This window comes from Vitis riparia, chromosome 7, assembly GCF_004353265.1.
Source record: "Vitis riparia cultivar Riparia Gloire de Montpellier isolate 1030 chromosome 7, EGFV_Vit.rip_1.0, whole genome shotgun sequence".
In the NCBI taxonomy this organism is placed as follows: Eukaryota; Viridiplantae; Streptophyta; class Magnoliopsida; order Vitales; family Vitaceae; genus Vitis; species Vitis riparia.
The window spans coordinates 14,249,107-14,262,740 of NC_048437.1; the positions used below are offsets into that span (position 1 = coordinate 14,249,107).

Consider the following 13,634-nt stretch of genomic DNA (forward strand, 5'->3'; position numbering starts at 1 on the left):
TAAATACGAAGAAATAGGAATTGGAAAATAATAATAATAATAATAATAATAATAATAATAATAATAATAAATAGTAATACGGAGCATGATATAATCCAAATCTGACGAGTTTAAACTTCTAAAAAAATTAATAATTCAACATGGTATTAGAACTTGGTTTGACGGGAGATCTTGAGTTCAAGCCGTTTCTCTGTAATTTACATATTTGTTTCCCCATTCAAAATATCTCTTAATTTGTAGTTTTTTGGTAGTCTCCCTTAATTTGTTGTTCTTTGTCTATGTTTTGCTCTTTACACGTAGATATGAAGAAGGCCATGAGGGATAATTTGCAGTTCTTTGTCCGTGTTTGCTCTCTACCTGAGGGTAGGAGGTTGCATTTGAGGGGTAAATAATAGTTTGCAGGTATGGGGTTGCATGTTAGAGAGGGTGTTAAAATGTATTATATGCATATTAAACATGAACCCAAATCCTATAAGTTTAAACTTTACATGTAGATATGAAGTTGCATGTGAGTGACAATTTGCAGTTCTTGGTCTTTATTTGCTCTCTCCGTGTGGGTAGAAGGTCGCATGTAAGGGACAATTTGCAGTTTTTTGTCTATGTTTGCTCTCCACATGCAGGTATGGATGCATGTAAGAGAAGATGTTAAAAAACATTATATGCATATTGAACCCGAACCCAAATCTTGTAAACTTAAACTTTAAGGAAAATTGGTAGCTCAATAAATAGAAGCTATTTTAGAAATGTCATAAATCATTCTGATGTATTTGTTCAGAGAAGCAAACTGAGAGTGGTGTGGTAGAAATGGTGAAGAGGACAGAAACAATGATGCATATAAACTGAGAAGCTTGCCATAGAGTTATTGTAGATCTTGGAAACAAAGCTATTTTAAGGATATGGAGTACAATAATCACTTCAGGCATTCACCTTAAAAGAAGTGAAGCATGAGAGTAATAGAATGGAGAAATATGGTGCTTCTGACTGGGTCTTATACTCACCTCCTTATTTGGATCAAAACTACCAAGGATCTGCTTACCATCTGACAATCAAATCCATCATCATTTGCCCTAAATAGGGGCTTTTATACACCAAAAAAAAAATCAAAGAGCCTGAGAAGCTAAGACTTTTTTACTGTTTGAACCCAGACAGTTTAGCCTTGTTTCCAGACCACATATCTTTCAAGAGGCTGATGTATCTGGCTCTACATCTTCTGAAGCTGAGAAACCATTTGTGCCTTGATCGCCCTCCACATCACTATTCTGCTGTGGAGGCTCAGAATGCTTCTGCAACCCTGCCCCAAGCCTTCTCTTGTGTTCTGAAATTTTTGTTTAAGGCAGTTCCATTTAGAGATCTAGGGGCAAAACTCTTTAAGGACATTCATAGTGAGTCACAAGACAGAAAGATTACTTTTGTTAGTGATTGCACGACGGGTCATTTCCAAGAACTCTTCCCATTTGAACTGCCTAAGTTCATCCTTCTCCTCCTCTGGAAGCTCGAAGTTGGGCTCTCTCCCGCACATAAAAGCAGCCCTGCAAATATACCAAGGAGGAATAACAAGATTAAACATGACTGTAACACATTTTAAGTTGACAGATTAAGGTATGCTCTATTTTTTCCCCTTCTATTGTCCATATACATCTGACAAAAATCTTTATCCCCACCCTATTGTTGAGCTCATGTGATAAATGGGTGATGCCGTTTTTTATTTTGAATCAGATTTATTATCCTGTATTATGTATTTCCCATCTTCTAAACGTCTCCATTCATTTCAAAAGTCTCATAGCATGAAGCCCTAGTCTATTAGGAAAAATGGTTTTCTACTTTGTGGGCAGTTGATTGCCATGGCTCAGGAAAACACCAAAAATAAACATGCAAATGGTGGTTGCATGATTAGAGATGCTCTTTCTATGGTATTTGGTTGTGTAAGTCTACTGTAACTATACTTTCATTCTCATCTTAGCAAAATGTTATAATAAAAAGATTCTTGGAAGCATAATCTAGCAGTTTGGCGTTTTACCATCCACAATCCACATAAAAATACACCTTTTTGTTCTTCAAAGTATTGTACTATATCTCGTTCAATTGGCATATCAGTTGTTTGTGAATCCTTGTTTTTTATTAAACTTGATGAATCAACTCATACTGTTGGGAAGACACCAGAGAAATGGTTCATAACACCCGAAATCTTATGTTGTGAGGGGTTGATATGGATTTGGGACATGCCTATGGTTTGAATCTCCTAATATTTTTTTGCATGTGTATCAAAGAAAAAGAAAGCCTAACAAACACATCAAACTACTTTAAATTTCAATCTTAAAAAATCCATTAGGATGGTGCAAGTCATTAAGTAAAACCCGGAACCCAATATTACATATCATTGTAATCCAGTGACCAGTCCAAACTGCTATTGATAGTTTGAAGCCAATCAGATGAAAGATGAAGGTTACAAACATCAACTAGTGAGGGAAGTCTAAGGTAGTCAAGCTGGTCAACAAAAGCTTTGTTTGCATTTATCATTGATTTTGGACAACATATTTTCATAAATCCTCTTCATCATTTTACCATGTTCTTCCATTCTAAAGTTCCACTTGATTTAAGATAATTCCTGCAGTGAATTTTTTTAGTTAATTAGACTTTGAAAATCAAGTAGAACCAGAGTTTGAAGCTGATAACTAAGGGCTATTTTTAGCAAATTCTTTCTTGAAGTTCAGTTCCAGCACACTCAGGTATTTTCTTTTCTAGTGGAAGCTCTTGAACAAAATAGAGCCTCTTATAAATAAGTTAACCATGTACAAATTTGGTGTAAATGATCCAATAAATTGCAAGGATTTTCTGTGTAAACAAAGAAATGTTTCAAGTTGAATAAAAGGCAAAAGAACAGCTAAAAAGTGAAAAAAAAAAAAAAAAAAAAAGGGAAAGAAAGAAAGAAAGAGTGCAGTTGAGACTGAGAAGGGACATGATGGCCAATTACTTATCAGATAATCTCTAGATTAAGCACATAGGAAAAAAGGAGATCTTGTCAATCCCAATTCTAGGGGTAAGGTTTTTGTGAGTTATGTTAATGGGGAATTTTTTGTTGCATTAATTATAATGCAACTTATAAAGTGATCTGAAATAGACTATATGGCTCTTCAGGCAAAAAACACAAGCACATTCCTTTATCATCCTTTTCTTTGTTCAATTTACAGACAGTGTTCTGCAATACAATCAAAATATCTACTTATGTTCAACAAAAATGCTCCCGACTAGATTTTTTTTTGTTAAATACAGGATGAAAAAACAAATCATTTACCACAGTTACAAGCCTTTCTCTTATAGTGCAGAAAGCAAAACATATTTGTAACAACAAATGATGAGACGGTTAGAAGAAATAACACACATACAGACATATAGTGGGAAAGGTGTCCTTTTCACTCAAAAGGAAAAAAAAAAAAAAAAAAGAGAATATTTCTTCCATTTAATCAGCTTATACATGACAAATAAAAAGACATTTTTGCAAGCTGCAACTTTCAATTAAGAACTTTTACCCTTTGAACAAAGTTTCTGCAGAAATTAATCGTAATATAACAACCATAGACTAGCAATGCTAATAAAAACCCAAACAGTATGTCAAAAGTACCAACTATTGGTAGAAGCAAGATGGAATTCACTATAAATACCTGTCATACAGATGGGCAGCTTCTTCCTGTGAACCAACAGTTCCTAAGTGGATTTGTTTCTTGTCGACTTTTATTGCTGCCTGCCATTTCATATTCTTGAAATAGACACCTCTCATTACACATGGTTCCTGGTCTTGAAAATGCTTTCTCCGGTGTCGTTTTCTGCGTTTAATTTCTTGTCCTACAAATATAAAACCCAAAACATTAGTCAGACAAAGATATACAAAGGCATCAAAAAAAAAAAAAAAAAAAAAAAGTCACAAGAAAGTGTAGCTTCTTGGATGATCTGACAAGAAATAAACAATCCTACATAATTAATTAGTTAAAAGAGATTCTTGGTGTAAATTCTTGGTATGGATTCAAAGTTTTCCTGTACATCTGCCTTGTAAACACCATTAGGTAACCAACATGGATTGATAGTAGCAGTAAGATAAGAATGTTAAATTAGAAGGGTGAGGTAAGAAGGCATTTTACTTAGGAGTGTTAATTTCTATAATCTAAAGAGAAGTTCCATTCTCACAATTAACTATTGATGTCAATATGGTTAATCCAAAAACTTCTGTAGTTTAGTTTTAGCCAATTTGGTCATATATACTGTGGCGCTAACCTCATTTCCTCTTGGAATCAACATATTCATTCACTTGACAACATCCTGTAATAAGATAAGTTCAAAAGACGAATAACCATCACCCACCATGTCAGTTTCCTAAGCTTATAAGATTTTGCTGTGTTGGTACATCCATGTAACATAGTGCTCATCTCCATGCTAATTGATGCTTATAAACCCAATAACATCTGACAATAAAGGAAGAGATGGTCCACCCACTACTATTTTATTATGCCACACACATCCACTGGAAATAAACCAAAGCCTACTAATCACATGGTCCACTGTCAAACACTTATCCAGAAGCACTGGACACTACACCTGAGCTCCATTGCATGCCCTTTAGGTCTATAATACTTCAAATCTTATGGGGAAGAATACGGGAGAGTCTAGACCAGAAGCTTGTTTAGAAGATTCTATGCGTTAGTTTCCTTTTAGAGTCTGTTTCTTTATTATTTATGAATCACAACCTTACTTTCTCTATTACTTGCTGTCCTAGGAAAATCCTCTTTTTTCTTTTTTCTTTCTTCTTTTTTTTTTTTTGGATAGGCAAACAGGATAGATTAAAGAGTGCCTAGCAACAATGGGCACAATCTCAGTACACTGGGAGTATACAGAGAGAGTGAAGATAAAAGTTGTATTTCTAGGAAAACGTATCTGCTAGAAGCATGTTTTATTGGAGTATGCTTATGTGATACTAGGGCCTTACTTTCTTTCCTGTACAAAAGGTTCCTGGGATATGGAATATGAGATATCTTTGATTACAAATAGAACCAATTTTACTTTAATTGATTTCTATCTCCAAGCTTTTTCAGTTTACCCCTTTCTTTCATTCCTGTATAGAATTTGACAACCCATAAACAAAACTCGAGTCATGTTTGCTTGTTCCATTTTTTTTTCTTTATCATTATTCTATTATGTTACTTTGTTTGCTAATAATTACTCCCATTTGCATCAGCATCATCCACACAAAAATATTAACTTTTGATGGGTTCATGCATAGTAAATCTCCAAGTATTGCAGCTGGAAACAACAGATTAACCTTATTAATCAAAATCCTAGAGGAAGGTTTGATTTGTGTCACGTGCTTCTACGACAAACCATAATGCCATCCACTTATCTTGAAGCTTAATCTATTTGTTGTTTAGAATACGTTTGAGAGATGTGTTCATCCTGTAAGATATTCATTTCAGCTGCTTCACCCAGTATGCATGATCTTAGAGGCAATCCTATTCTTGGTTTGGTTTCATTCTCAAACTAAACCACCATATTCAGATGATACATGATGATGTTCTCTGATGTTTTGACCTTGGAAGGGATAACAGGATTATCTTCAGATTCATTGGAACAAAGGATTTTCAATTCCAAGACCCTGTTTAGATTGAGTTTTTAGAAGGCAAAAGCTCATTTTTAGATCCACTAGTAGTTTCTATCTGTTTGGATGATTCTAATAAAAGTGCCTTCGGTTTTAAAAATGTTTGCAAATTGCGGAAACCCTTTTTGAGCTTATATGGGAAGGTGCTTCATATTTAATGAACCTTCCAGGACACCATGATTGCTCTTTTGGAATCATTTAGGAAAACTTGTGAAAGGCTTGTTTGGGATAGCATTTGACTTCTACATTAGGTAGTAGAAGTAGAAGTCGTTACTTTTGTTGTGCCATTGAATTTTATGTTTGGAAACTACATTTTAAAAATGATTTTTTAATTAAAAATGAGGATAATTTTGAAATTCTTAAAAAAATTAATTAAATAAAGGAGGTATGGGGATTTTGAGTTCCCGCCCAAAGGAAGATCCAAACAAAGCCTGATGGTTTGACACAATTCCTTTGAAAATGTTAGGTCAGACACAAACATATAGCTAGGTTGGACCTGTTCAGATGGTAGTTGCTGATCATGGATCTCGATTTCCTGGAACTCTGGATAAGGTATTAAGGAAGCAAAATAAGAGCATCTATCCATGATCATTATACAATCAGCAAGCTAAGAAAACAAACCAAAAACTGATGACAACTTCGCAACAAACTCTAAACAAATAAGAAAAGGATCCGCACGGTAAATTGCTAAAATGTTCATGCTCATAAGCAGAGGCTACTAAACCTATTCAGTAAAATCCCAACTTCAACAATGGTTTGTGAAGAGGAAATCTAAACAGAGTGTCCATTATCATGGCTATTGCTAAAGCCAGAATTTTGATCTGGTCACATTGCATGATAAAAGGATGCAGACTATGAAGCACACCAACTTGTATGAAACTCACATGATGATTAAATTAAATAGGAAAGACAAAGAAAGGTGTTTCCAGGATAGAGAATACTGCTTAAAGAGGCCAATCATGTAAACAGGAGTGCATCTGCATCTAAACTTGCTGTAAACTATGATGATGAGATGAGATCTATGCAATTAAGGAGACCTTCCATATCAGCTACCACTAGATTGTAAATCAATGAAGTTTTGGATTGGAATAATCAACCAATTGCAAGAGTGCTTGATCTTTTTATTACTGTTAAAGCATGTCATGAATTCATCCAAAATAGTGAACTTGATATCCATGATTGACTTTGACACCTGCCTTATGTAGGTGCTGATAAGATGTTGCAATTACTTTCAATTAGATTCTAATTCAACAAATTTGGAGCTTAATCAAAATTTTCTAAGAACTATGCTCCAGTTCAAACCAATTAACTTCCCGAGGCAGTGATTAGTCCTTGCTCTTTAGCAATTGGTTTTCCGAAGACCAAGCTTAATCAAGGAATAGTTGGTATCTTAAGCCAAAGGAAGTAAAAGAAAACTAGGATTTTTGGATCAAGACTTCGGTTTTTCTCTTAAACAGCCAACACAGTAGATATAAGTTTTGAAAAAGAGTCACAGATTTGCTACTACTTTGGATGAGGAGTAATTGATGTTACTACCAGGCAAAAAATTAATTGAATGTAAGGGTTTTACATCATTCATAAACCTGAGGCGACCATATTTCTGATTTCTCTTGAGTAAAGCATTCACAAACATGATCTCTGAATTAAACATATCATCTGCATTCGAACATCCTCAATACCTAAAGTTCTTCTCTTATTGTCATAGCATGTCTTGCAAGATATCATTTCTATCTCCTAATAATAAGCAATCCAAAAGTCCAAACATGAAAAGCAATTAAAGGCCACTGTTGGATTGCAAGATTGTGACTGATATGATTCCATAACAGAATACTGTTTTAAGTGTAAAACCAGCATTTTCAATCTAGTGGGTGTTAGATGATTTCAAAGAATGAGATCCCCAAGTTTGCAGGCATATTCAAGTGTAGTACTGTGGCCCTTTCTCTAATTGTCCCCAGGTTTTGCCTTTTAAAATCTCTGCTTCCATCATATTACGCCAACAATCTGTAAAGACTAAATAAAAACAGTTTTTGTGTGTATGCATAGACATCCACAGTTCTTTTTTCTTCTTCAATGTGACAGTTACAAAGAAGTAAGTGAAAACAAAATCAGAGGAAAGATGTCATAGGTCATAATAGAGGTTATTGATAGATAATTTTGAGTACACAAGGTCAAAATGGTTTAAATGTAATAAAAACAATTCTATAGGAAGACAAACCTGAAAATGGCTTACTATGCTGCTCTTTTGATGAGCTAGAACCAGATACATTCGAGGATCCAGGACCTACTTTCGCGGAATTTACCTGGGAGACAACATTGACTAATATAAATGTAAGTGTAAATTATAAGATGGTTCACATGCATCTCACTGGCTACCATTGCATTAAAGAAACAATTAATTTAATGCGCCTCAGTTTTTTACAGCAATGGCCAAGGAGAATATAAACATACATACATTATATATATATATATATATATATAGAGAGAGAGAGAGAGAGAGCAGGAATAGTGCAATAGGACTGGCTACCATTGCATTAAAGAAACAATTAATTTAATGCGCCTCAGTTTTTTACAGCAATGGCCAAGGAGAATATACACATACATACATTATATATATATATAGAGAGAGAGAGAGAGAGAGAGAGAGAGAGAAGGAATAGTGCAATAGGACTCTTTGTCGTTTTATCCAATTGATAAAACCAGATAATATAGTATATGGTTGTTTAACCATTGGTTATGATCAATTGCATCCGAAATTTTTAGGATTGGAGACTCAATGCTGATCTGTCATTCTAGCCTATCAAAAGCCATGTCTATATAATCAGCCTTCTTTCTGGCCAACAATGTCCAACCCACTTCGAACTAGACTTGCCAAAGGCCAGCACCCAAAGATTCATCATATTTTGAATTGCACTCTCATGACATGCATTGATGACTTTCCTACCTTGGAAAATTCAGATTGAACTTATAAAAGCCCATCAAGTATAAGGAAATCTAGAAAAGAAACTATAATTATTACAGTTGGATACTCTCCTATTTTTTCATCAAGTTAACCTGAACCTCATTCACCTTAGAAATGAGGGACTACACATAGAAACTATAAATACAATTCTTTGTGTGTGTGAGTGCATGACCATGTGTGAGTGTTCAAATAAGAAGAGAATCTTTCACAGAATGGAGACACCCAACCTCTTTTCAGGATGGAGATTTACCTCTCCTACCTTCAATAAAAGAAAGTGCGTGATACACCATGAACAAACTACCTCAACAATCACAGATGCTAATCATAAATTACTTAATCATGCATCTATTCATGCTTATGCATAGATGGGATGCCCACACAAACACAAATATGAAGCAACGCAGAACATAAAATAATGCACATTTTAGACTTTGAATAAATAAATAAATAAATAAAGATTGCATCCTAAGTGCAATTATTTTTTGGTTTTTTCTTTTTCTTTTTTTTTTTTCAAGGCAAGCAAGGGTATAATTAATAGAGCCAAGCAAGGAAGTGCCAAAGTACCTACAAACGCACCAAAAGGCAAAGACAAGAAGAAAAAAAAACAAAAAACAACTCCCTCCCCTACGCGAGATTGCATAAAAAATGCTACGCAACAACAACAAAGAAAATTCGTTTTCAAGGGAAATCAGAACATTATCTGACAGGATTAAAATATTGTACATCATACCCTAAATAAAAGTCTTAATTTCTATTAGTATTCAGTACGGACAAGTGAAAAGTCCAAGTGCCCAATTTCTTTCCTTTTGGATTGCTGAGGAAACACCCTAATACATGTATGCAGATTCATAAAAATATACCAATTTTCTTCAGGGCCTTCCCATAAAAAATGAATCTTGATCATAGGCGACAGGAAGAAATGCTGTTGACCTATGCACTCCCCTTACTACATCAAACAAATAAGGCTCCAGTGAAGGTTTTGCAAATATCAGCTCTTGTTTTTACGGTTCTTCTGAATAGCCCTCTGTATTTTGGTAATCCTCCACTCCTACTGATGTTCTCTAAAATTCTCTTCAAATTCAACTGAAATTTACTTAATTCAATTCTGTATTGGCAGATTGGCTATCCACCCCTTTTAATCCTGAGACCTTTTAAATGAGATCTTGGATAATGACAAAACAAATGAGATGGTGCTACAGAAATCCAATAAGCTTATACAGTCTCTCATTGATGTGTTAGTTTCAAATTCTGCCCACCCAACCCCACAAGATAAAAGGGAAAATTTAGCTAAAATAAAATAATGGAAGAATAATGGGGGAGAAATTAATAAAGCCACACAGCTTCACAACTTCCACATCTCAATCACCACTCCAATCCAGTCCAACTTCACAAATTTTAGTAATGACAAACCCATATTCCGAGAGATAAGATGCAATCAAGCAAAGAGCAAGGAAAAGTTTTAAAATTAGGTAACTGACATGCATATGTAGATTAGAAGAATCTCAAATCTAGTAAAAATGAGCAAATCAAGTGCTGGTAAAGCTTCCAAGAGATAACTCCAAAAAAATAAATAATGAGATAACATGGAACTCCAATGCATTCATTGAACAAGCACAAAATCAAATTATAATGATTACATTCCATGCATTCAGAGAAGATTAATCACCATTCCTTGTACAAGCCAGTTAATGTCGAGGTGTGGTAATAATATGAAGGTTACAGTTTTCAAGTTATATTATTTTTTTTCGCATTAGGCCTAAATTAAAAATGATAATACTCCTGAAACTTGATTATCTGCTACAAGATTTTATCTAAACCAGCCATCCAAGTGCAGATGTTATTTTTGAGGTTATATGCAAAGAGCGGGCAAGCCTATGGTACTAAATATCTTTAGATGGGAATGAAAACTCCCTACAAAGCATTATTCAATGGAAAAGTACAAGCTGTTCTCCCTTACCACAATACGACCAATTCACTTTCCATGGGACATCTAAATGTTCCCTCAGTAGCTTACAATCGACTAAAAGTATCATTTGATGGCACACAATGAACAGATTTATGTAAAAACCTTAATGATGTTAACATATGTGACGCATGTTAACAAAATGCAAGATAGATTAGCAGGAAAGATCGGAGAGGATGTAATAAAATGAACAGGAATAGAACTATAAGAATCCGTACTTACCACTATTGGTTGTTTAGCATCATCAGAAGGCACAGGATGCACACTGAATGGTCTTGCCGGTTGGACATGATTGACAGGAGCATTACCATTCTCAGAAAACTTAGGAAGTGGAGCTAGAAAAGAAGCGCGTCCTACAAAGACCCCTTTGATATGTTAAGCACAGTTGACAAACACAATAAAATTAATAAAATAGACTCTTGAATGGCAAAACCCCCAACTTCTCCTGTTCTTTGCATCAGCAACAGTACACATGCTTTTTGATAACAATCTACAAGATGACAGAAAATCACTTCTTTGTTCTTTCTAAGAAGCCATTTCCAGGAAACAGGCTGAGAATGCCAGCTTCTTATGCCCATGCTGGGTAAACCCATAAACAATATTTCCCATGAATCTTATTATTTCTAATATTAAGAGAGTTTAACCACTCATTAAGGGGACAATTCAAAAAGCACTTCATCATGTCGCAAAAACTAAAATTCATAGTATGTGTACCAGCACAAAGTCCCAGGTTTTTGCGCCTCCTTAAGCTCACCATGGTTCACCCCAACCTTCGTAATAAGAATGCACAATGGTTAAGTTGATGGCCTTAAGGAATAAACAATTACAACAGAAAGGCATGCGAAAGCAAGATTCATATGAAGCACAGGAACAACTCTTAAAACTATCGTGCAATGAAATATTACCATTTTAATACTTAAAAATGTAAAAAAGAAAATAAAGAACAGAACCATGCTAGATAATTACAGAAATAACACCAGTGGATAAGTAAACAAAATTATCTTTCGAGGATAAACAAAGGGAGAATGAGGAAAGACATGATTGTCTATCAAATAAAAAAGACGTGGTACCCTTGTGACTTTAATTGCATTACTAGATCACCAGATACCGGCATTAAAAACGCATTTACTTTGTTTCAGTAGATGGATGATTGGGTGAGATAAATTCCTTGATTTAGATAAAAATGTGGGTCAATGAGAGAACTACATATTGACGGCGAAGCCATACATCCAGAAGAGATAACTTCCTTGATTTAGCAGAACATACGGGCAATTAGGAGAATTGTGCATCAAAAGTGAAGTTAGGCAGTGATGGAAAACCCAATCAGGTATAGCATCATGCAGATAAGGTTGGTGGAGGCAAATTATGATCATACACCAAAAACTGTTCCCGAATAAGAAATCATGTAGGTCATTTTCAAAACCGTTATAGCAATATGAGCTGTAGATTTCTGAAGTACTGTTTATAAAGATATTGCAGCTCATCAGGTTAATGAAAACCCTGTGCTGCTCATCACTGAACAAAGCATATTTAACTCCAATTCCTACCACCCGGAGCATCTCAATTCGCCAAAACAAACAAGAGGTATACTAACATTCACGAGCATTCAGGGATTTTCATGACAAAGAAAAGCAGCAATGCATACCAAACTCAAGCCATATCAGAAAACATAGCTAGAAGCCTAACAGTAGTTTCCCTTTAAAGCTGTGTCGAAAGACATGAGCAGTTCGGATTCAGTATGCCATTTAGCAAAAGGGCCAGAAGAATAAAAGGCATTGATACCAATATTATATAAACCAGTCCCATATGGGAATAAGAAGACAAAAAAACTAGTACAAACACCCAAAAGCTTCCATAAAACGATTATATCCTCTCCCTTTCGGGCAAATCTGTATTCAAAATTCTTGAAAATTACAGAGCATTCGTGGGTTGGGGAGCAGGGTGACAAAACCTTAAACCCCATAAAAATTTCTGCATTTTCTGGGAGCCAAACACCCCATTCACGAATTGCATAAACTAACCCCAATTCACTCATCCTGCCAACTGGAATTGGAACTCAAAGACAGTAACACAAACACCCAAAGCCTTGCTTGCGAAGAATTTTCCAATCTCAGTCCTTGAAAAACAAGTCAACCCCACCAACCTACCACCTTTCACAAAAACGGAGAGCCAAAAACAAAGAAAAACAAGCCCAACCACAAGACCGAACTCCAAATACAAAGTCACAACACAAAAATCAAGAGAAACCCACATAGCCAAACAAGCACAACATCAAACCCATGAAAGCAAAATGCCTTTTTTATGAGTCCCACTACAAGCCACCAATTGGACAGCAAGAAGAGCATCAGAGAGGGGAAAAGAGAGAAGCAGAAGGCAACCATTTTGAAGTGAGAGGAGTAGGTGGGTACCTGAGAGGGGAGAGACAAGGGTGGTGGTGGTGATGGTGGTGACGGTGACGGTGGTTGTGGGAGCGTAGAAACCGAGGAGAATCAGAGGGAGTTGGGGTGAAATCTGAAGGGGTAGTGAAGAAAAAAGGGAAGGTGGTGGTGTTGTGAGGCTGTAGAGAGAGAGAAAGAGAGATTGTTGCTCATGCATCTACCACCTTTTGTTGTTATTTCTCATCATCTCATTATGTCCTGTTTGGAGAGAGAGAGAGGAAGGTGGTGGTGGTGGTAATGGTAGAGAGAGAATTAACAAAAAAACAAAGCGAGAGAGAAGGGTTGAATTGAGAAAGGCAACGTATGCGCTACTATGTACTTTAGCTTCTTCATTTCCAATTACGCCCTTCTTATATCGCATCTAGGACAAACACGTCCTAGGTTTTTTATGGCCCCCTTCAATTTACCTTTTTGCCCTTCACTTATCTATCACCAAGTCATGCTACAAAAGTCTCCCAATAATATTATTTAATAAACATCACTTACTAAAATAATGTTATTTTTTCGAGCATTCTAAATATATATATATATATATATATATATATATATATATATATATATATATCAATCAGTCTCTTTAATCATTTTTTTATGAAAAACTTATAGAATGATTTTGTCAAATTTTGAAAAATT

The 13,634-nt window shown here is 35.3% G+C and overlaps 1 protein-coding gene across 2 annotated transcripts; it reads right to left on the reverse strand.

The window, feature by feature from the left end:
* Window positions 1-808: 808 nt before the first annotated feature.
* LOC117917421 (ethylene-responsive transcription factor-like protein At4g13040) lies at window positions 809-13,280 on the reverse strand. 2 transcript variants are annotated; one of them, XM_034833692.1, is made up of 7 exons: window positions 12,972-13,280; window positions 11,278-11,333; window positions 10,786-10,916; window positions 7,872-7,941; window positions 3,660-3,840; window positions 1,408-1,529; window positions 809-1,315 (listed from the first exon to the last, which is right to left on the reverse strand). In XM_034833692.1, exons 2-7 carry the CDS (start codon window positions 11,318-11,320, stop codon window positions 1,179-1,181), a joined length of 684 nt encoding a protein of 227 aa, XP_034689583.1. In that variant the 5' UTR covers window positions 11,321-11,333; window positions 12,972-13,280; the 3' UTR covers window positions 809-1,178. The 2 variants fall into 2 exon arrangements, with proteins under 2 accessions (XP_034689583.1, XP_034689582.1); XM_034833691.1 differs by having other exon boundaries at window positions 7,857-7,941; window positions 12,972-13,277.
* Window positions 13,281-13,634: the final 354 nt, after the last annotated feature.

Bases quoted from the DNA above. Each gene is read 5' to 3' on its own strand.
- LOC117917421 (XM_034833691.1), bottom strand. From the start codon at position 11,320: ATGGTGAGCTTAAGGAGGCGCAAAAACCTGGGACTTTGTGCTG. The intron at 7,942-10,785 runs GTAAGTACGGAT...GTTGTCTCCCAG, and splicing joins ATGCTAAACAACCAATAGTG to GTAAATTCCGCGAAAGTAGG. The intron at 1,530-3,659 runs GTATTTATAGTG...GTATATTTGCAG, and splicing joins GCTGCCCATCTGTATGACAG to GGCTGCTTTTATGTGCGGGA.